Source organism: Lactuca sativa, chromosome 9, assembly GCF_002870075.4.
Source record: "Lactuca sativa cultivar Salinas chromosome 9, Lsat_Salinas_v11, whole genome shotgun sequence".
Lineage (NCBI taxonomy): Eukaryota > Viridiplantae > Streptophyta > Magnoliopsida > Asterales > Asteraceae > Lactuca > Lactuca sativa.
The window spans coordinates 9,765,220-9,790,615 of NC_056631.2; the positions used below are offsets into that span (position 1 = coordinate 9,765,220).

At 36.6% G+C, this 25,396-nt stretch overlaps 1 protein-coding gene across 1 annotated transcript; it reads left to right on the forward strand.

Moving 5' to 3' along the window:
* The first annotated feature begins 3,923 nt into the window (after window positions 1-3,923).
* LOC111921690 (protein LONGIFOLIA 1) lies at window positions 3,924-7,314 on the forward strand. The gene is made up of 4 exons (XM_023917277.3): window positions 3,924-4,283; window positions 4,385-5,746; window positions 5,826-6,027; window positions 6,511-7,314. The coding sequence occupies exons 1-4, from the start codon at window positions 4,137-4,139 to the stop codon at window positions 7,095-7,097; spliced, it is 2,298 nt and encodes a 765-aa protein (XP_023773045.1). The 5' UTR covers window positions 3,924-4,136; the 3' UTR covers window positions 7,098-7,314.
* Window positions 7,315-25,396: the final 18,082 nt, after the last annotated feature.

Genomic DNA, 25,396 nt, shown 5'->3' on the forward strand with positions numbered 1-25,396 from the left:
TGCATGCAATGATAATAATCAAATACCTAAAATACATTCTAACATGGAAATCATAATCAATCAATACGACCAAATGCATGATTTATAATACTATTTCATCAATAATCTATAATGCATGTTATAATACTATTATTAAATAAACAAAATACATTTCAATGTATATATATATATATATATATATATATATATATATATATATATATATATATATATATATATATATATATATATATATATATATATATATATATATAGGGAGTGGTTCAAATGAGAACCAAAAAAGGTTAAGAACCGTAAGAACCTCTAACTTTAGATGTTTATAAAGGGTTTAGGGTAACCCTAAACCCTAACCCCTAAACCCTAAACCCTAAACCCTTTATAAACATCTAAAATTAGAGGTTCTTACGGGTCTTAACTTTTTTTGGCTCCCATTTGAACTTTTACGTGTGTATATATATATATATATATATATATATATATATATATATATATATATATATATATATATATATATATATATATAGGGTTAGGTTATTTTGTTTTCACTATCTATTGTGTGCATGTATGACTGATTCTGGACCAATCATTTTAGTTATTTTAAGAAAGTAATTAATGCATATTACATGTTGAAGATATAATAGATATTAATTACATCTTCAACATTTAATATGCATTAATTACTTTCTTAAAATAACTAAAATGATTGGTCCAGAATCAATCATACAGTCACACAATAGATAGTGAAAACATTTGAACCTAACTCTTTCTTTCTCTCTCTCTCTCTCTCTCTCTATATATATATATATATATATATATATATATATATATATATATATATATATATATATATATATATATATATATATATATATAGAAGTAGGTTCAATGGAAAATGAACAATTAGGGCAACATATGCTGGAACCAATGATCAAGTGACACGTGTCCATTTCTTTATTCATAAGCAATCTACTTTGGAAGTTATTTATGTAGTTATTCCAAAATGATGTGTTGTCATGCTTTTATTGGTTCCAACATATGTTGCCCTAATTGTTTATTTTCCATATAACTCTTCCCTATATATATATATATATATATATATATATATATATATATATATATATATATATATATATATATATATATATATATATATATAAGTGTGTGTGTTAATCTGATTAATATATTTTAGGACTGTAATGAATGTAGGCCATATTTTCAGGGATGTGCTAAATTGACCTTTGTTTTCTCAACTAAAAAAAGCTTAAAAACTGCTTCTATATGAGCGAAACAAGGGGACAAAAGGCTCAAAAATATATGATCTTGATAAAAGCGTGCGGACTATTTGATTCCTGATTACCAAGTAATTCAGTGAATATGAAAGTCTCAGTTACAACATAGAACAATTTCTTTTTTTCTTTCTTAATTTTTAATTTTTTTTATATCAAGCTTGTAGAAATGGTATACTCTGCATAAAAGTTACGAAAATAATTCAAATTCGAGAGTCATTCAATTATATTAGCACTAGTTGTGAAACCCGTATATTATACGGGTTGATTAAAACAAAATGTTAAATAGAAACGATTAAATGAGAAGTTTATTTGAATTCGAAATTTGAAATAAATAAAAATTATGAGAAAAAAAAACATGCAAAAAATAAATAAATTAAAATTATTGTTTAGTTATCAGACCCGTATACTAAACAGGTTAATTATAACAAAATGTTAAAAACAAAGGTTTAAACTGTAAATTTATTTGAAATTGAAATTGAAATTTAAAATTTAAAAGTTGAAATTAATATCATTATGGTAGGTTTAATTTATGGAAACTAATTAATAATATATTAGAAATGGAAAATGAAATAAATGACAAGTGGAAAATAAATATATTTTTAAATTATGACAAAATGACATGTGACAAATTGAATGAGAGAAGGACATGTGGCAAAATCATTCTTATTTATTAGGGTAGATTTTACTGCTCTCGAGTCAAAATTATCTAGCAATTAGTTTTGAAAATGAAGTATATTGATTTTAGTAAAAAGAAAATTGAAGTCTAATTAGGAAATAATAAGAAATTAAGTTTGTTTTGTTGTTTTTTTCAATCTAACCAAGTTTGTAATCAATCATCATGTGTCGTGTACGTATCCATTTGCTTGTTATTGAGTTTCTCCCCGAAAAGGGTATGAACCCTAATAATTTAAATCATGCTAGACAATAAATTCCTAAACATTAGGCAAAAAATATCATACGCGTTTTTGGCCTTGGAAGATGTTAGGCTTAAGAAAGCAACACACGTTCATATTAATTTGGCTCTGCGAGTTTTCATGTTTGATTGACTTGATTCATCGACTTGTTGTAAGGTTCCATGGTTGGATTTGTGTGACATTCTTGTTATACATTGATTATCAAATACATATTAGCAATTTGTCATAATACATTGATTAATTATCATATACAAATTATTTTATTACAAAATTGCTTTCAAGTTTTCTAGATTATTCTTATTTTCTTTGGTCTTTTGGGGTTGCATTTAGATTTTTTATGTTCTTGGAAGGAGCCTTTATCAATGGTGGGAATGAAGGAACCTTCATTTTGGTCCTAAAACCATGAACAAGTGAAATCAATAAATTTATAAATACAAAATCGTTCCAATTAAATATATAAATGGCCCACAAAATACTTTAACGGCATAAATACCACAAAACCTGCTAAAGCTTTTATAGCCGGTCAAAGTTATATAAATAACACAAAAAACTGTTTTGAAGTGTACCAAATTTATTTTTTATGATGATTATGGAATAAATGGTTGACGAATATTAAGTTATTAACTGACTCCATTATTTTAGTTACTATTTATGGGGTAAATCGTGCACTTGCTACTACCAACCTTGGCATTGGGTGTATTCTTTCATTTAATTTGATTATGAGGTATTACCTAAAGTAAAAGATTGAGGTTTAATATTGAGTATATATTTCTTTTCCAAAATAAAATGTGACTGAAATGAAATGTGTTCAAGTTGGCGATTATAAAACTATTGAGACTTGAACCGACAAACAAGAAGCAAGTATCAGACATGATAATGTATGAAACAAAAAACAATATAAAAGTACACAAGAGAAAAAGGAAATACAAAATGAAAAACACAAACTTAAAAGAGTTACACTTTTGTATAGTATGGGAGTAATACTATTTACTATTGACTATTGAGAGCAGTTTTTTAAGAAGACAAATGGCCTGGGTGTGGGTGAGCACTGAAACAAGTCCATGACAGTGAAGGACGGCGGCTTATTATGCCCATGGCTGCCACCACTACCTTACAAAACACTTGACTCCAACCAGACTAAACAATAACCACCTATTTTTTATTTTTATTTTTTTTTTAAATCAAATTTGTCAAAATAGATAACTTTGACCATCTTTTGATCTTATTTGTCCTGTGACACTTTATTTGATTTTTTGGGGCTAAATTACTCAATGTAACATGTTTTGATGTTGTCGTTATTGACTTTAAAACCATATTATTTTTATTTCCGTTTTCTAATTTGCCTTTTTGTATAGCATTTTGCTACCTATAAAAAATTATGTCCCAAAAAAATTAAGTACCTTTTTTATTTCTTATTTAAACTAACTATCTATTTTTTGTCACAAAATTAGTATACTTTCAAAACAGAAAACACACTAAGGTGGCAAACTTTACAATTGGTTTAGTTGTAAAAATATGTATTAAGCAAATATTTTTATAAATGTGTCAATAAATTACATAAGAAAAAATTAAAATATTGTCGACAAAATTAAAATGATGACCTCAATGTATTTGGTACATTATATTTATTTTAAGGATTTTTTTTAATGCGATTAACTCGGATTGTGAAATTAGTGAGAAACATATAACTGATCCGTCGGAGATGGCTACCCCACCTCCGTCTCTCCTCACAACCACTTGGTTCACCCTCCAAAGTAATAGCATAAAGCGAGAGAGACTTGCAGATAAAAGCTCAAAAAGTCATGGAGAAAACCGTGAGACTCAAAACTGTCAATGTATTGTGAAGCATTAACCTATTCTTACCTACTCTGCATGTTTGTGTGTGACTGAGAGACAGCCGGAGATATTACCGGACGGTGGTCGACGGTGAAGAATGGCCGGGTTGGTTCAAGATCGGAATGGAGAAAAACGGATGGACAAGCAGATTGGTTGCATGTCCGGTTTCCTTCAGATCTTTGATCGCCAACAGATTTTGGCCGGCAAACGCATCCACTCCACCAAGCGCCTCCCTCCTTCCTCCGTAAGCTCTTTGTTTTCTTTTTGCTTTCTCAATACTAATTACTGTCGCGAAAATGTAGCTGAATACAAAAGTTAACGGAGCTGTTAAACTGCTTCCTACAGGGAGTCCCTGCATCATCGGAGACGGTGAGCTCCGTTAAGTCGCCGGTGTTTTCTGGAGAGGTAGGAAAGACTGAGCCACAGAAACATGCGGTGGTGGTACCAGCAAGTCCAAACAGTTCTCAATCGTCCGTGGAGGGGAATGCGAAAGTCCGCCCGATAGCAATGCCGGAGATATCACAGCTGTTGGTTCCGAGAGAGGTCCGTATGAACAATGCAGTTGCATCAGTCAATGGTGCCAATTGTAATAGCAAGGTTGCCGAAGGCGATGACAAGCAACGGCGATCCCCCAGCGTCATTGCGAGACTCATGGGACTCGAGCCATTGTCATCTTCCGATCAGAAAAGTTCACAGCCCGTTACAAAACTGACGCTACGGAGATCTGCTTCGGAATCTACGGATTCAAGAGATCTGGTTCGCTCAAAATACATCGACGGCACCAATTTCCAGGTGAAACTGCCGAATCATTCCCAAAAGAGAACTGTAGAAACTATTGTTACAGATGAAGGGAGAAATGTAGGTAACAGAGACTCGTCAAATGGTAGTGCCATGAAATCAATGCGAAATGCATCGGGAAATCCGAAGTCTGAATCTCCTAGAACGTCTCCATGGAGGTCGTCTCAGCAAAAGAGAAGCTTCTTTGATTCAGCGGATTTTTTCCCGGAGCCAAATCAGATGACGGTGTCGATGCATGGGGATTTCGAGAAGAAATTGAAGATGAGAGGGATGGATGAACAGTCCAATGATCTAGGCACATTGAAACAAATTCTTGAGGTTTTGCAACTTAAAGGTCTTTTGCGTTCTACCAGACCTCCAATTAGAGACCACCAGCAAAATTTCGTCTTCGATCGGAATCTGCCTTCCGACGAATCCAGCATAATCCTCATGAAACCTTCGCGTTCGGCAGTCTCAAAAGTTGATAAACAGAGATCTGCAGATGATTCTCGAGGACCGCGTAGATATGCTACCGAAATTTCTCCGTCCATTAGTCCAAAACGGGAAGGTGGAGCTGTTGATCGGACCGGGAGGAGTCCGGTGAGAGCTAGAAACTCTTCGCCCACTCGAATCGAGAGTAACTTAAAGAGTTGTAATTCAATTGTGAAAAGGAGACCATTAAGCATTGAAATCCAAAAAAGAGCAAATGATTCCTCCGATTCACTTCGAACCACGCCAATTAATTCTCCCAAACTTACACCTAAAAGAAACCATTCCTCAACTAACAGGTCTCCAATACACCAGAAACCGATGGAATCATCCTCGTTTAATTCTCCAAAGCAACGGATCATCAAAAACGTAGTTACGGACGACGAATCATCCTCCATTTCTGAAAGCACCTTCAGTACACCTTCAACAACCGATACAGAGGTATATAAATGTCAATTACTACTTTCACCTGGAGTCCTCATTTATTCGTTTTATTCCTTCTAATTTCGCCTAATTACAGAGATCCAAATGGGAGGGACTCAGAGAAGGAAGAAGTTCGTTACATAAATATGACAAGTTGCAACATAGCGTAGGTAAGATGAACAGTGCCACTGAGTCACCGCCGATTTCAACCACAGTTCTACCGAGTCCGGTGTCGGTCCTTGACTCGGGATTTGACAAGGACGAGTCGTCGTCTCCTTCACACAGCATTGATTACAAAGGTACCCCCAAAACAAACGTTGATTGCGTTCACATGACACTTACATGTTTGACTTATAATTACACTCTTGTTGTTTCAACCAATTGACGTGGCATAACAAATTCTTATATTTTTTACTTTTTTTTACGGATCCAAAATATATTTAACCTTTGCGAAACTTATTTTTATACTGTAAACACTACACGTTATTAAAGTTCAATATTTCTCAAAATTTTATGTTTTCAATATGTGGTCAAACTGAAAGTACACAGTTACTGTCTTCTTTAAGATGGAGTATTCTAGTAGTAAATTTAATAGCATTCAAGTGATGTACTACTGGAAATCCTGAAGATAATAGAACAACTGTAACAAATGTCGGTGTTTAATGCCCTATTTTTACATGATCGCTGATAGATCTATAAAACAAAAATATTCGTGCAATGTGTCTTTTCCGCATTAATTAGGTATGGAAATTGGGATTGATTTTTTGCTTGTTTTCTTACAGCAACTCTAGCCGTTGATTTTGAAGAGGGTAGTTGGAGCTCTTCAATATTGGAGACGAAATCAACAGAACACCAAGAATTCATATCGGATGACTCTGATTTCATCTACATTTCTGAGATACTTGGAGCATCGTATTCGCAACACCTTCAGGAAGATTCCAATGTCTTCTTCTCGATCGAGAAACAGCTATACAATACCAAAGACACATCGAAGGTCTCTAAACGCCAACGAAAGCTCGTGTTCGACGTAATCGTCGAAATCCTTGAGAAAAGTAGACAGTTTCCGCCATGGAAGAAGGTGGTTTCGTTTACAGATTCCGGTATGTCTCTAAAACAGATATGGTCTGAATTTCAGAAAATCCGAGAGATAAACACTGGCGATGGCCTATTGGAATTGATTACCGGTGTTTTAAGGAAAGATATCGTCGGAATCAATGATTGGGAAGATTATCCGATCGAGACGTCGGAAACGATACTGGACATCGAACGGATGATCTTCAAGGATTTGGTGAACGAAGCAATCGGAGATCTATCTGAATTTTCCGGCAGATCTATGTTTTTGAGACCTCAAAGGAAACTAGTTTTTTAAAGCTTCAGAAATTAGTTTAATCTAATAATTTTCATGCTCTTTTTCTCATTTAAGATATAATTTTATTCCTTAATTTTGTTTTTTTGGTTAGTTTTGTTAAACCACCTACCTTTGTAACTAGTACTGTATTTGATGCTTACTTTTGTTTATTAGTGTAACTATAGAAATCTTGAAAGAAACATTATACTTAGAAATATGAACATGTTCGCTTCCTGTCTCTACTGGCCATATTAAAAATAGAACAGACACTATTATTTATAAGAGAAATTAAATATTCTTCTATATTTTATTTCTGTTTATCTTCCTACCATATCAAACTAAATGTGAATTCCTACCATATCAACTAGGTGTGAATTTCTACCGTATCAAACTAGATGTGAAACCTGTGTATTACACTGGTTGATTTAAAAAAAAATACCATTAAATTGTAAACAAAAAATATTTTTTAATATACAACTTTAAAATAAGAAAAAAAACATATTTATTGCAATTAATATGATATATATGATATTTAATACTTTACATATATAAGTATATGACTTTAATTTTAAAAATTGATAAGTGGATAATATTATTTCAAAAGTACCACAAAATGAAAAGTGTCAAAACTCATGAGAGATTGACATATGACAAAAATAAAACCTTCATTTATTAAAGAGGATGTTGACATGTGTCACATTTAATGACAAATTTAATGAAATTGATAATATTTTAGTCCACTTGTCACAATTTAATGTGGGTAGGAGGATAGTAGGAATAAAATGTAAAAGTATATTTAATTTCTCTATTTATGATATTAATTTTTTTTTTGAAACGGGAATTTTATAAAAGACGGAACAAAACAATACAAAGCCCCAAGTCTAAGAGAACAAAAGGCAGGGCCAAAGGAAACAAAAAAAGATGGTTACAAAATATTGGGAGGGCAACATGCCCAGTCCGGCCAATTACTAGCACCAAAATTACTTCTAAATTTAACCCCTTTGAAAGTCACAGTAATGATGCAATCTGCCGTTTTAGCAGGGGAAGAGTAGTTTTTGTTGAAAACCATGTCGTTTCGTGCCTTCCACAAGATCCAAAGGGAACAATAAATAACTGATAACAGAACCGTCCTCTTTATTGGACAACGCCCCCATTTAGCAGCAAAATCGATCATCTCCTTAACCAAGTTAAAAGTAGGAAAGGGGAAACCACACCATCTGAAAATACAATCAAGCACTTCACACGCATAAGGGCAACCCACCAAAATGTGATCAGACGAGTCATTGCCAAAAGAGCAGAGGTGACAGGATGTGGGGACGATTATACAACAACGGGCAAGAGTGTTGGTTGTGTGGATTCAATCTAAGTAAGCACTCAAACAAAAGCAATAACTTTTACGAGAACCAACTTTATCCAAACCGTCGGGTTGATTGATCTGCAAGTAAGCATAAATCAATGATATGTCTAAGCTTATGAACATAAAAAATGCCATCAGTCGAAATACTAGATCTCTAAATATCTGGCTCATCTGAAAAGGAGAAATCATTAATGATGGCGCGCAGCTGGTCTCACTCTTGAATCTTAATGGGATGTCTAGGCTTTCGCTTCCAACTCCACCTGATAGCGTTTTGCACTAATCTCTCAGATACCAGGCATGATTTCTTTGAGTCGAGATCAAACGGGTGAGGGAAACGAGATGCAAAAGACCCACCACCTCTCCAGTCATCGAGTCAAAATAGGGTGTTAGTGATGGGTTTTATGCATAAGAACAATCCTAAGTGCTCATACAAACCCTAATGCTTGGATCTAGGTTTCTCTATTGTACATGCTTTGAATCCAAGACTTGCAACCCTAGATCTATCATATAAAATTCGAAATCAACATCATAAGAACAGATCTAAGTGTTTACCTCTTTCAAATGGCTAGAAATCCTTGCAGTCTTCTTGATCTTGAGCTTAGAGTCACAATTGTAACTCCTCTAATGGTTCACAAACCCCACAAGCAAGAAGGCAGTATGAGAGAGGGTGAGAGATGCTAAAATCGGCCCTAGGGTTCTCTTGGAATCAAGTGTAGCCGATTTTCATAGCCTAGGGGTCATATTTATACTCTAGGCTGCTAGGGTTTCAGTCTAAACCGTAATGGACAACTTAGCCACCAAGCAGCCCAAGGAACCTTATGGAATAAGGCCTTGGACGAAAATATGATGGATCCCCATCATAATTTCGTTCCCCCTTAAGTCCATTAGGTTTCCCAGCCCAAAACTCAACTATCATACATTTGATATTTTATGCCCCTTTATTTAATTAATCTCTTTTAGTCACCAAATTAATTCCTAATTAATTTATGATCAATACTAATTAAATAAATATGATTTCTCCTTTAATATATTATTCTTACAATATATTAATAAACCATAATATTCTCTCTCTCTCCTTAAATTACCTTGTCAAGTTGCTTTGATGAAGGCAACCCAAAAGGACCATGCATAACCGGGTCAAGTACATATTAAATACAGTTACAGACTTAGACACTAATCCAACAGTCTCGCACTTGGATAAGTCTAGTAACTATATCTCATATATGACTTCAGAATCCGATTAGCAATCTTAGCTCTTATACTTCGCTGTCAACTCTGATCAGCAATTTGTCCTTTAGATAAGGGATCGTATAATCCTCTGTTCTAGATATCATGCTGACAATGCTTATTGTCCAACATTTGCTCCTCGATCTCTGATTTGTTTGACATAGAATTAAGTTGAACACATCAACTTCAATCTGATCGGGCCCGACACATAAGTCAAACCAATCATCAAGTGGCCAAGATATCGCCTTTATTCTCATAGAATAAAAGGAACAGATTAACTTCGACTCATATGCATCTATTATTTACTAATTAAATCATGCACACCAATGTGTTTTATAACATCAAGTTACTAATGTGTTTACACATCATCAATGCATAACCAACCAACAAACGACAACCATATCTCTAAGTTTTAAGACTATATGATATTATCGCTTTGCGATCACTTAAGGTAAACCACCACGAAGTGATACTAGCAAACGCGGGTTTATTCCAATGCTCAAATCATATTCATAAGCACTCATGAACTTTGCAGCAAACATTTGCTATGCCCAAAACCTTTTAGACAATCTACAAACACTTCATGACTGTCTTCATTCACATCTACTTCCAAAATATGAACAACTGTGGACTGTTCGAATAATCCTATCATTCAGGAAGTCAAAACATGCAAAATTGAAACAATAGATAAATAACCAACACAAGATAGTAGCTTTACTTTTAAATAACACAACTTTACTTATTCATCAAATGTCAAGTACAAATTATCTATTACATGTTTCCTATCTAATTCAAACTTATATCATCCTTCAGCCCAATGCTCCTAGCGTGCTGTAAGGGTCTGACCCTACTCAGTCCTTTCGTAAGGGGATCTGTTGGTTTTTCTTCTGATGATACTCTCTTCACAACGAGGAGTCCCTCTTCTACCCGATGTGTGATAAAATGGTATTTTTTGTCGGTATGTTGAGATCTACCATGATCTCTTGGTTTCTTGGTTAAGGCACCCGCTCCTTCATTATCACAAAAAATTTCCAATGGCTCCTTTATGGATGGCATAACTCCAAGGTCTCCAATGAAGTTCTTCAACCATATATCCTCCTTTGACGCTTCGCTCATTGCAATGTACTCTGATTCGCACGTTGAATCAGCTACGGTCTCCTGCTTGGAACTTTTCCAAGTCAATGCTCCTCAATTTAGAGTAAAGACCCACCCCACTGCGATCCGTAATTATCCCAATCCGTCTAAAAACTAGCGTCACTATACCCTCATACCCTTAAGTCATCACTCCCACCGAGGACTAGAAACCATTCCTTGGTCCTTCGTAGGTACTTAAGAATACTCTTAACTGCAATCCAATGAGATCTACCAGGGTTCCCTTGATATTTACTGACCATGCTCAAAGTGAAGGTCACATCAGGGCGATTACAATTCATAGCATACATGATAAAGCCTACTGCGGAAGAGTAAGGTACTCGACTCATATCAGCTATCTCTGCCTCTGTACTCGGGCTCTAAGTCTTACTCAGTTTGGTATTACTTTGGATTGGCAACCCCACTTTCTTGGAATTTTCCATACTAAAACGCTTTAGTACCTTATCCAAGTATGTATCTTGACTGAGTCCTATCAGTCTCTTTTCCCTGTTTCTTACTATCCTTATTCCCAGAATATAAGCAGCCTCTCCGAGGTCCTTCATAGCGAAACATTTCCCAAGCCAGGACTTGACCTCCTGCAAGGTTGGGACGTTGTTTCCTATGAGCAGTATGTCATCGACATACAATATGAGGAAGCTCACTATACTCCCACTCACTTTGACATATACACAAGATTCATCTTCGCTTAGTAGAAAGCCAAACCCTTTAACTTTCTCGTCAAAACAAAGATTCCATCTGCGAGACGCTTGTTTCAATCCATAAATGGATTTCTCAAGCTTGCATACTCTATTTGGATGCTTCGCATCGACAAAACCCTCTGACTGATTCATGTAAACATCCTCAGCCAACTTTCCATTAAGGAAGGCGGTTTTTATGTCCATCTGCCATATTTCATAATAATGAAACACAACTATTGCGAGCATTACCCTAATAGACTTTATCTTCGCAACTGGTGAGAAGGTCTCATCATAGTCAACTCCGGGAGTTTGAGTAAAGCCCTTCGCAACCAATCGCGCTTTATAAGTATGCACTTTCCCATCCATGTCCGTCTTCTTCTTGAAGATCCACTTGCACCCGACTGTCTTACGACCCGGTACATTATCAACCAAATTCCAAACTTCGTCATGTACATGGACTAAATCTCGTTGTCCATCGCCTCTTTCCATTTAGCAGACTCCGGGCCTGCCATGTCTTCCTTGTAGCTGCTAGGTTCGTCCAAATTCATTAGTGTTTCATCACTAATAAACGTATCCCCTTCACTAGTAACATGAAAACCATAAAACTGGGGTTGAACACTAACCCTACTAGTACGTCTGAGAGGTAAGGACTCGTCAACGGGGTCAACAGGAGTTTCCTCCTCGGGTTAAGTGCTAGCATTAGAGGTTCCTTCATCGCTTTGCTCTTGAATCTCTTCAAGATCAATATGCCTCCCACTGTCTTCTTGGCTTATCAATTCCCTCTCTCGGAAAACTCCTCTGCTAGCAATGAAGACAACATTGTCACTCGGTCTATAGAAAAGATAGCCAAAAGACTTTTGTGGGTAGCCGATAAAATAACACTTCTCACAACGAGGTTCGAGCTTGTCGTGAGTCTCTCGTCTTACGAAAGCCTTGCAACCCCAAACCTTAATATGTGCCAACGTGGGAGCTTTCCCTGTCCACATCTCGTGAGGAATCTGGGCAACCTTCTTGGTGGGAACTAAGTTAAGGATATGGGCGACAGTCTCTAAGGCATACCCCCAGAAAGCTATTGGTAACAAAGTCCGACTCATCATAGAACGAACCATGTCCAACAAGGTCTGATTACGTCTCTCAGCCACACCATTCAATTGTGGCGTTCTCGAAGGCGTCAATTGCGAAACGATTCCGCATTCTTTTAGATAGTCGTGAAACTCAAGACTTAGGTACTCTCCTCCTCGGTCTGACCGAAGCATCTTGATTTTCCTGCCCAGCTGATTCTCCACTTCATTCTTAAACTCTTTGAACTTTTCAAAGGTTTCCGACTTTTGCTTGATTAAGTAGATATGGCCATATCTGCTATAATCATCTGTAAAGGTCACGTACAAGCGACAAGCATCCCTTGTGGTGGATCTAAAGGGCTCACACACATCGGTGTGTATGAGATCCAATAGACCCTCACCCCTTTCACAAGTGCCAGTAAAGGGTGACTTGGTCATCTTCCCAAGTAAACAAGATTCACACATGTCATCGTCCTTAAGGTCGAATGACTCCAACACTCCATCCTTTGGAGTTGGGCTATGTGTTTCTTGTTGAAATGGCCAAGGTGACAATGCCACATGCATGCTTTGTCTAGGCTAGTAGACGAATCAATATTCAAAACATCATTTCCTAAATTATCAACAATCATCACATATTCATAAATCCCACTACAAGGTAATGCATTGAAATAAAAGACACCATTCAAATAAACATTAATAGAACCATTACTATTATCAAAAGAATATCTGAAACCTTGTCTAAACAATCCATGAAATGAAATAATGTTTCTTCCCATATCTGGCAAATAACAACAATTATTTAAATCTAGCCCTAACCCATTACTCAACATTAAATAATAAACTACGACTTTGGTCACAGGCGATGATCTTTTGTTTCCCATAATCAAGTTCATCTTTCCATGTTCCACTTCCCTACTTCTTTTTAGGCCCTGCAAATCAGAACAAATGTATCCACACCCTGTATCAAGAACCCATAAAGTAGCAAATGATGAGTTGCTAGATTTAATAGAATACATACATACAAAGGTGGGATTGATCTTCCCATCCTTTATATCTTGCAAATACTTAGGGAAGCTTCGTTTCTAGTGGCCTTTTTCGTGGCAATAGAAGCACTCTGCTTCCTTAGGATCGGAGGAGGGTTTAGCGGGGCCTGCTTTGGTCACACTAGAGGATGAAACATCACGGGACTTCCCCTTTTGGTGGCTCTTACATGGAGCCTTCCTCTTTTTAACCTTCCCTTGGCCAATTTCCATCACAGGAGTAGCCACAGTAGGGATGGTGCAACAGATTTGTCTTTGAGGTTGCTCTCAGCAGTCCTTGGAGCTTGCTCAAGGAGACCTCCTCCTTGTTCATGTGGTAGGTCATTCTGTACTGGTTGTAGCAGGAGGGCAAGGAGTAGAGGATTATGTCAATAGCCAGATCCTCATCAAACTTAACATTAAGTTTGAGAAGACGATCAACATACCTCTGCATTTTTTGCAAATGAGAGGTTAGGGATTATCCACTCCCCATCTTATCGGTGATCATGTTAATAATGATCTCATAGCGCTCTTGCCTCGCGCTCTGGTGGTACATGTCTAGCAAATCCTGATGCATTTCATACTGATACATGTCCTCATAGGACTTTTGAAGTTCGAGGTTCATGGTGGCCAGCATGATGCAATGAACTTTCGTAGCATCACGCTCGTGGGCCTCAAAGGCGGCCAACTCTTCAGGAGTAGCAACATCTGGGATGATCTTTTCAAGCTTTTCATCGAGGACATATTCTTTATCCTCGTAGCGTGTGATCATGCGAATGTACCTCATCCACTCGTTGAAGTTTGAGCCATCAAATGTCAACTTTTGACATAGGTTCATCAACGAGAATGACCCAAAAGCGTTGTTGTTGTTGTTGTTGTTGTTGTTGTTTGTAGACATCTAAAAAAGAAAGGAACAAAGTTTGATTAGAAATGAGTCCCAAATTAAACACCCAAATGAGAAATTAGGGCTAGGACCCAACAACATTATTTACAACTTAGAAAGGGATGTCGTACTCTAAAAGTAAATAATTTGAAGGTAAGTGAATGATGATTCACTAATTCTCACCATGAAAAATGAAAAAGAGATTTAGGTTTTAAATGTATTTGAAAACTCCTATATCTTTGAGATTCGTTGAACTTTTCAATGACATGTTTAAATCTCGATATGCACTTCAAATTTGTGATTGGGATACCGAGGATCGCAAACTAGTTGTGAATAACCATGCGAATCAACATGGTGCACTCAATGTCTCTATCACCCAATCAATGTGCCGGTAAACCATACACGCTCCATTGATCTATGACAAACATCGAGTCACCCTTCACTACTAATGTCATCCCCAAATTAGTGTACCGGTTAACCACACGCGCTCCACCAACGTTTGACAAGGGTACAAAGTGTAATTCTATGGGTTAACATCATTTTCACATTTTACCCTAAAGTAACTAGGATTGGGAATTTGTAAAACATTGTAGTTAATTTGTATCTTACATTATACTTTTAATGAGGAGAGAATTGCCCTATCCTACCCATTCGGCTAACGACCCTCCACCAGTCAAGCAAGCAGTGGGTGTGAGTGTACACCCATTAAGCGCCATTTTATAGGCAACAACCTTATACCCACCTTATAGACTAGCTTCGTGAATGAGGCCTGCTAACGGTAAGACTAGCATTTTAAGTTATATATATATATATATATATATATATATATATATATATATATTAAGCTTGTAATAATATAATAGTATAGGATTGAATTTTAAACTTGTAAAATTCTAAGGGTTTGAAATTAAATTTTTTCAAAATTAAACTTTTAATCACAAAATTTAAATTTCAAAACTTGAGGACAAGTATTGAACTTTTCAAAACAAAAGACATCAAATAAGAAATAATACAAAATAAACAATTAATTTTATAATTATCTATATTTGACCTAATCCAATTTTAGTCACAAGATAATTACCAAATAATTTAAATAATCCATATTTATCATATAAACAACTAATATTCAAAAGATTTGAAATTATCTATAGTTTTGGCAGGGATAATCATTCAAATGCAATAAAATTCGGATTTTATCTTCAAAAAAAGATTTAGGCATTAATCCCATGACAAAACAGTAACAAAATCTCGAAATATCCTCTTCCTGACGCACGGACTCGCCGAGTCAGACCTGGACTCACCGAGTAGGGCCAACTTGCCGAGTCCAGATACTGACTCGCCGAGTTAAGTCGGGCAGAGGCAAGGAAAAACGATTTTCAACAAGCAAACAGTTAAAGCATCACATACAACTGAAACCAATCAAGGCTTTGATACCACTGATGGGTTTTATGCATAAGAACAATCCTATGTGCTCATACAAACCCTAATGCTTGGATCTAGGTTTCTCTATTGTACATGCTTTGAATCCAAGACTTGCAACCCTAGATCTATCATATAAAATTCGAAATCAACATCATAAGAACAGATCTAAGTGTTTACCTCTTTCAAATGGCTTGAAATCCTTGCAGTCTTCTTGATCTTGAGCTTAGAGTCACAATTGTAACTCCTCTAATGGTTCACAAACCCCACAAGCAAGAAGGCAGTATGAGAGAGGGTGAGAGATGCTAAAATCGGCCCTAGGGTTCTCTTGGAATCAAGTGTAGCCGATTTTCATAGCCTAGGGGTCATATTTATACTCTAGGCTGCTAGGGTTTCAGTCTAAACCATAATGGACAACTTAGCCACCAAGCAGCCCAAGGAACCTTCTGGAATAAGGCCTTGGACGAAAATATGATGGATCCCCCATCATAATTTCGTTCCCCCTTAAGTCCATTAGGTTTCCCAGCCCAAAACTCAACTATCATACATTTGATATTTTATGCCCCTTTATTTAATTAATCTCTTTTAGTCACCAAATTAATTCCTAATTAATTTATGATCAATACTAATTAAATAAATATGATTTCTCCTTTAATATATTATTCTTATAATATATTAATAAACCATAATATTCTCTCTCTCTCCTTAAATTACCTTGTCAAGTTGCTTTGGTGAAGGCAACCCAAAAGGATCATGCATAACCGGATCAAGTACATACCAAATACAGTTATAGGCTTAGACACTAATCCAACAGTTAGTACCCGAGCCAACCTTACACGTGATGATCTTAGACGCATAGATATATAATCTATCAATCTCATGTATGACCATAGCGATGTTACACCAAACACCAGGTAAGGATTTCTGTGAACGATTACTTATCAACTTCTTTAAAAGATTATGAATTCCGACGATCACCTGACACCAAAGGGATGACCCATCCAACTTTAAACACCAAATCCACTTGAAAAATGAGAGAGATATTAATGCTTTTCAAGGACCCAACACCTAAACCTCCTTGATCTTTACTGGCGAGAATCACCTTCCGTTGGACCCAATTAATTTTATTTATTTCCTCACATCCACCCTACGAAAAACGTCTTCTGATCTTCTCGGTATCATTCAAAACAGAGACATGTGCTTTAAATAACGAGAAATGAAAGAGATGTATGCTACCTAACATCAATTTAACAAGTGTTAATCTCCCACCGAAAGATAAGGATTTGGACTTCCACATAGAAAGTTTTCGATGAATCTGCTCAAGAACAGGTTTCCAGTTGCGTTAATGAGCCATATTGGCTCCCACCGGGAGACCAAGATACATTAAAAGGAAAATATGCCACTTCACAACCGAGAATATGTGACAACCCGGAAATTTTATTCTTGTAAAAGTCAAACATATCGTAAAGGTCAAACTCATTTCTTTTATTAACTCATATGGCTAGATTAATGGGTTTTAAGGGTATAAACCTTGTTCAAAAGGTGATGTTGTTTAAAAAGTGAAACATGTTGAAACCGGGAACCTTCGCAACTGGTGGAAGTTTTGGTTTTGTGGTTGATAATTGGGTTGGTTTTGAGGATGGGCTTGATCCCAAGGTGGCATAATAATGAGAGGTTCTTGTGGTTGTTGTCTTGGTTGATGGGGTGGGGTATTGGCATCTTGATTGATTGGGTTTGGGATGGGATTGTGAGGTGGAGTGTGATTCATGGCTATGTGGTTTTCAAACGGAACATCTTCAAAGGACTGACCAACAATTGGAGAACTCGGTTCGGTGTCGGTATTACTTGAAGTATGAACTTGATCTTCTATGTTGATTAGTGGAGAAGAGGAAGAAACTTGAACTAGTTGTTGTTGCTTTTCTTGTTTGGCTAACTTTTTCAACCTTTTTGCTTCTTTTTCAATTTTTGGATTGTAGAGTAGTTCACCGGTTCTTGTAGACCTAGGCATAAACAATCAAATAACAATAACCAATTTCCCCGGCAACGGCGCCAAAACTTGATGGGGTGTCAAGTCCACCAAGAAAATTACACCCTCTGTTTGCAAATAAAACGTAATATAATGGTAAAAAAGGGTATCGGTCCTCGGGGAAATGGTTGTATTCAATCACCAATGCAATCTAAAAGAACTATTGTAAATAAACTAACTAACAACAATTAAACTAAAAGGGGGGTGTTTGATTACTTGAAAACTAAAAGACTTGAATAACTAAAAACTTGCAATTAAGCAAGACAGTGAGATGCTCAAATATTGGAGAGAATTGGTTAACTAAGGCAATTCAACACGATGAACATTTGTGTGTTTATCATTAGGATTCAACATGAAGCTTATCATTCATCCTAAATTGGTTATAGCAATCATGAAGCATGATATGCCAAGATTCCTCTCAGGTAGTATGGAGGTTGGGGAAGCCCACAACACACCTTCTTAATCAAGATCAAGGGTTTAATTGAAACAATTGAACCCAAGAAGTTAATTAGCCTTAAGAAAGAAGGAATCCCCAATTCCTAGAGGATGTCAATGCTTACACATCCATAAAGGAGCTATGATTCATAAACTAGAGATGATTTTTACCATCATAAAGCCTTTGTTCTAAGTTAATTCAATGATTCAATGCAAAACCAAAGAAATAAACTAATAATAGCTCATTCAAGTGCCAAGCTCATGATCAAAGCATTAAACAAGCATAAGAAATATGATCTAGAACCATAAACATAAGATAATTGATAATCTAGCATGAATCCTTCAAAAACCCACAAACATTCAAAGGTTTTAACCAAAGTTAACCAATATAGAGAGTTTAGCCACTCATGGCAATAGAAAAACAATCACAAAAGTCTAATTGCATAAAGAAACTACCAATCTCTTCGAAAGATGAAAAGAAATGAGTCTTGAGCTTCAAAATCGCCTCCTCCAGGTCTCCAATGGTGAAAAATCGAGAATGTGGCTAATGGATCTGATCCCCCCAGGTTATGGTGTGCTAAATGACCAAAATGCTCAAACTGGGCAGTTGCACGGGTACCTGCGCGACGGAAATTCCACCCACGCAAATGTTGCTGTAATGCTATTGGTCCTTCATTCCACCACTCCACCCTTCCATTACCAAAGATTCCTTTGGTCCCCTCCATATCCATGTGATTTAAACCAACCAATCATCATTTAGCTTCAAATATGGATGCTCCAAGCCCAAAAATAGAAGTTTATGACCCATCTTCACAAGCCCAAAAATCCAAGTCCTTAACTCTTAAGGCCCAAATCTTCTTTTATGGATCCGCCAAGCCCAACAATGCCTCGAGAGCCCACTAAGTCCGACTCCAATCAACCCGCACCCGGTACGATCCATAATAAAGAAAATAAATAATATACAATGCAAAACTAATTAAAAAGAGCTAAAAATATAAAATAAACTAATAAAAATAAGGAAATAAAATAAGCTATCAGCAACCCATCCGAACCGAGGACTTCATCCGAACCATAAACCCTTGGACCGTAAACGAGGTTCATGACCGCAAAAGAGGGTTCACGGCCGTGAACTCTTCGGACCGTGAACTCATGCTATATATATGAGTGTTAGCCATTTTTCTCTTCATTTTTCATCTTCCATCCGTGAACTCTCTCATTTTCTCTCAAGTATCATCCATCAAAGGCCATCCTTTCTCCTAAAAAACGTAAGTAACACATCCTCTTCTTGTTGTTCCTTGGAAACCCTTTGCTTTCATCTATTGATACTTCACTTTTCATCAAGATCTTCAAGAGTTCACAGTCGTGAACCCTTCATATTGGTCGTGAACCCTTCAAACATTCAAGCTTGGCTCGTGAACAACTCAAAGGCCGTAAACTCCTCTAGTTTGGCCATGATTATCTTTCAACCCTTCATTTTCGGTTCTAACACTTCATTGTAAGTGTTTTCTACTTCCTAAGGCTGTTTCCTAAACGCTTTTGTAGTTATATTCATTAACTATATACTTATATGTGTGATAATATGCTAATTAGTACCCGTTTGTGTTCGGGACTTCACTTGTGAAACTTATCATCCTATATCATATCTTCAATCGAATCTCCAACTTAAGGTGAGTTCATACCCCTATAATCTACCTTTTAGATAGTTTTAAATGCTTTTAGGGGGGGGGGGGAATACAAGTTGAGCACAATTAGATTGTGTTAATATTTATCTGTGATAACAATCACACAAAAGGAATTCTTATGCTTTTATAAGCTATTAAAATCGATTCAAAAACTCTTTAAAAACATTTTAGGTTGTTGCTAGTTATTAAAATCATATTCATTTATATATTTATCTATAAGTATGTTTTAACGGACTTAGGACTGATGCTAGATACCTTGACTCCTATTCCTTGTTTGGCTGTGGGCTTAGGGTAGGATCACTAGTCCGACAGTCAGCTAAGTCATAATTATACTTGCTAAATATGTACATGCATATTAAACCCCTATTTTTAAAGTACATGCTTAACTCAATTTTAAATAATGTTAAACTCTTTTAAGTGTCTTATAAACTCTTTAAACTTATATTTGTCAAAATCATGTTTATATATGTATAGGTATATAATTAAGACTTCAAGGGCTTAGGACTAATGAATTGCCTTATTTTCTTTTCCGTGTTTGGATGTAGGCTTAAGGAGGATTTATTTTTCCGAAGGTCGTATCCTTCTTAATTATATATATTATACATATAGGAATATAAAAGGTTACTTTTGTCGTATCATTACCTTTGTATCACGCCGAGCAAAGGGGTACAGTCGTGAGAGATCACGCTAATCAGATAGAGCATATAAATTATAATAGGTATAATGTAGGAAACAAACGATAAATCTATTTTACTAGATAAGTATACCAGGTTTAAACTACTTTGTTAAGAAAATGATATAATTCAATCTTTACTTAAACTATATAAACTAAATATGTGAGATACTACTTCACGACTTAGCAATATACTTGTTAAGTCGTGTTTTGTAACTGGTGTCTCCTGGAGGGAGAGCGAACATTGTGTCTATAGATCTATACGGGACTGACAATCCCACATCCCAACAGTTTGCTACAGTTCGGCAGGCAAGCCAAGGGGTGACAAATGTCACATTAGTTTCGACACTAGCAGGTCGTCGTGTTAAACACTAGTCAATCAGTATGGTTATAACCTTATCACATTTTAATCCTAATTAACCAGTTTAATAATAGGGTAGTTATTACACTAGTAGTGTATTTTCTTTTTAGAAATACTACTGCATTAATCATTTTTCACAAGCAGAACAAAATATTTTTATGGGATTAAAACTACTTTTCACAAACAGAACAGAACGGTTTTTTGGGATTAAAACTACTTTTCACAAACAGAACATCATAACGGTTTTATGGGATCAAAACTATTTTTCACAAACAGAACAGAACGGTTTTAAGGGATTCAAACTACTTTCACAAACGAAATGGAAAACATTCTTCTTATAATTTTATGGAGAGTTAAAATTATGTCAAACTAGGTTATAAGTACAATTACACTTAAACAGAACAGTTTTATGGAGTAAAACTACTTTTTAGTTGTAAAGCAGAAAGTATAGGACTTTCTAGAGCGTACTCAAACATTTTCTTAAAACTAAAACACCCATAACTAATACTTATGAACTCACCAACTTAAATGCTTATCTACTCTTTCAAAATAACGTGTATTCTCAGGAATCCAGTAGACAGGTGCACTCCCGGAGCTTTTGAGAAGACAACCTAGTGTCGTGTTGTGTCTTTCGTCTTTTACTATATCTACTTTTGATGTCGAATATCTAATGTATGAATGCTTATGTAAAAACTTATACATTATTAATGCAATGGTTGTTGTAATTTGATTTCTATAATGTATGTGTTGTGATACTTAACATGACGTCCCCCGCCCCCCGAACGTTTCCGTCGTTCTAGTTTGGGGGTGTGACAGAATACGAGCACAACTGCCAATTTCATGATCTGACACCCCCGTTCCAAACGCCATGGTCTTTGGTGTGCTTGCTTAGATCGAATCCCCACAGCCACCAATAGAACGCCTCCACGTCCTAACGGTCCAAATGAGACAAAAAAATGTTGTCGGGGACATGCTCCCCGAACGACAGGTATAAAAGGGCCCTTCTTCTCCAGAAGGAAGGATCGTCTCTCTCACTATCTCAAATTAAACCCTAATTCTCTCATACAACTACTGACTAGATCGTCTGAGTATCGTTCCAGGACCCCCTCCCGGACGACGACTAACGTTGGCTCTTTCTTTGCTTTGATTCTCAGGCTTAACTCATGCCCTTTCTTTGTTGGAACCATCGTACATCTTGATCTGCACCGTGCCACTACCTTTGATACTGCTCACCCAGTTATCACCCATCTTGATTGTGCCATCCCATACTTTGAAGGTTTCGAACCAGTCATGGTTATACGTCATGTGATAGGATGCTCCAAAATCCAAGACTCAAGCATCGAAAGAACTTGATGTACTTACAGTCAGTACATCACCGTCGTCCCCTTAATTCACTCTTGAACTTCCCATTCTTCAATTGTGTACAATTTCTTTTAAAGTGTCCATTTTCCTTACAGTTATAACATTTCTCGTTCGATGAACCTTTAGACTTCGATTTTGAATGTGATCTCCCTTTGTTTCCCCCTTTTCCTATCTTCTGTCCTCCCTCTTCCTGCAAACAAACCGAAACTAGACACCTCCTCTCCAACTGAAACCTTTCTTTTCAATTCCTTGGACATCAAGGAGTCCTTCACATCAATCACAATGAGCGTTGTCTTACCATAGAGCATGGTATCAACAAAATTCTCATATGATTTAGGAAGAGAACATAATATAATGAGCATTTGATCTTCATCTACAATCTTCACACCAACCCCTTGTAGATCCAAGATGATGTGATTGAAGTTATCTAGATGATCTTTTACTTGGGTACTTTCAGACATTCTGAGAGTGTACAACCTTTGCTTTGTATACAACCTATTCGTCAGCGAGCTGTTCTGGTCCTTGTCACAAAGTTTATCCCAGATCCCAGAAGCATTTGTGTAACGCTCGTAGATCAGGGCTAGTCAATTTAAAGACGATAAGCGTCAAAAATGAGTTTCTGATAGAAGATTATTTAGAATTAATAATCTTAACTAGGTTATAGTATATGTTACAAGGATTCCGTACATATAAAGAACGTCGAAATCCGAATTATAACGAAGAAGTTATGACCTGTCGAAGTTTCGCGACAGAACCGGCACGACGCTGAATGACGTAAAAAGTGAATTTATATTAGAGTGATATTTAGCCTTAGTGATCTAAACGAAAGTTGTAGAGTTCGTTAAACCATGAGCGTGCATAAAAAGAACGTCAAAATCTGACTTCGTATGAGGAAGTTATGATTTTTCTAAGTTTCAGCTTAGCAGTATGCAGCCCGAATACTCGATTTGAGATCGAGCGGTTTTTAGCCAAAACAATCTAAACGAGAATCAAAGATCTCGTCAATTGTAGTGAAACGATAAAAAGATAGGCGAAAACGGACGTCGGATGAAGAAGCTATGAATTTATAACAGAGTTTTCCAGTCCCGGCCTACTAAAAATAATATAATAAAAACAAAGTCAAAATTAGCCAACGGAGTCTAAATGAAAATTGTAGAGCATAGTCTCACCTTCGCGTGGATATAAAGAACGTCGAAAACGGAGCTCGTATGCGAAAGTTACGCAATTTAGAAGTTCGACGAGTCAATTACGCCCAACGTAATTTGAGTACGCCCAGCGTACTCAGTCGGATGCAACTTGTCTGACCAATACTCGAGTGCCACCAGTCGACGCACACAGTGACGTCAAAGTACGCCCCGCGTAACTCGAGTACGCCCCGCGTAATTTGAGATTTCGCCCCGCGTAATCCAAGACCCAGCAGCCTATAAATAGAACCTGAGATCAGCCATTTCCTTGCGATTTTTCTTACTTTCTCTCTAAGTTTTTGCCTCGATTTGCGCGCCAATCATATCCCGAAGCTCCAGTATTATTCCCAAGCCCCGAAGCAAGATCCGAAGCCCCGAGGATCCCAAAGAACGTTATTCCCGAGCCGAAGCGCTGCCCGCGAGGAGCCGGTTTTTGTGAAGATCTTCCAAATCTACGGAGAAACACTACTTCTGCAAGCCGTAGTGTTGCCCGATCATCTTCTGATCAAGTGAGTGTATAGTCACTTTCATCTTACATATAAATATGAAGTATTTTATAAAATACGTGCTATGTGTTATATATTAATTATCTATTTGAGATGGATTTGGAATTGATGTTTTTATACGGGTGTTAAATGATTTAAATTGTGTTTGTATTTATATCTACAAAAATGTTGGGTAGAACATGGGTAGATGGAATAGTTGGTGACGATGCGACTTCGTACCTATTGAGTAAGTCTTGGTGACGATGCGACTTCATGCCTATTTGATAAACCTTGGTGACGATGTGACTTCGTGCCTTTTGGTGTAAACCCTGGTGACTATGAGACGTAGTGCCAATTGTATGAACCCTGGTGACTATGCGACGTAGTGCCTGTTGTATAAACCGTGGTAGCAAATGGACTGTGTGCCAGTTCCTTAGGTAAACCCTTAGGAATGAATGAAGAAAGTATAATTGATTCTTAGGGTAAAACCTTAATAAATAAAGAAGATAATGGGGATGGGTATTTGGGTTGATTGTTGATAATTGAATATAATAAATGTATTATTGTGGGTTGAAAACCCTATATGCTCACCAGGCTCCCAAGCCTGACCCACTCAGTTTTCTTTGTATCACAGGTATCAATACGAAGACATATTTCACTGAGAGAATAAAGGAGATGTAAATCATTAGTGTAAATAAATGTAAGTTCTGTTTATGCTTATGTGTCTGTATCGGAACATGACATCCCGAGATTTTGTTATATAATGAAAATACTTTTCTTTAAGAAATGCTTTGATAAATTCTTATCATATTTATTTTATTTTGGGGACAAATTCCGCAACAATTTTCTTTAAACGATTACTCTGATTTTAAAAACAAAGCATAAACAAATCGGTCTTTTCTGGCCGAGATTTTGGGGATGTCACAATTTGTTTGCTCCACGACCTCCCTCAGTAATTCATTTGTTAAGCTCAACAGAATGGCACTATGTTCCTTTGTCGGAATGTCCACATTCTTCTCAGCTGCCATGTCCTTTGGAAGTTTTGCCTCTCCTTCCAGTTCCGCTGCACACCCTTTTTGAACCAGAAGAGCCTTCATCATCACCTTCCACAATGTGAAGTCATTTAAACCATTGAATTTCTCCAAATCAAACTTGTGAGTAGACATCTTCAATCACAAGAATACAAATTGGAGCTTTGATACCACTTGTTAGGAAGTAAAGCGGACAACTAGAAAGACTATAAGTGCACAAGACACAATATTTACGTGGTTCCATCGAGGTGACCTACGTCGTGCAGGAGGGGAGTATTCTTTTATT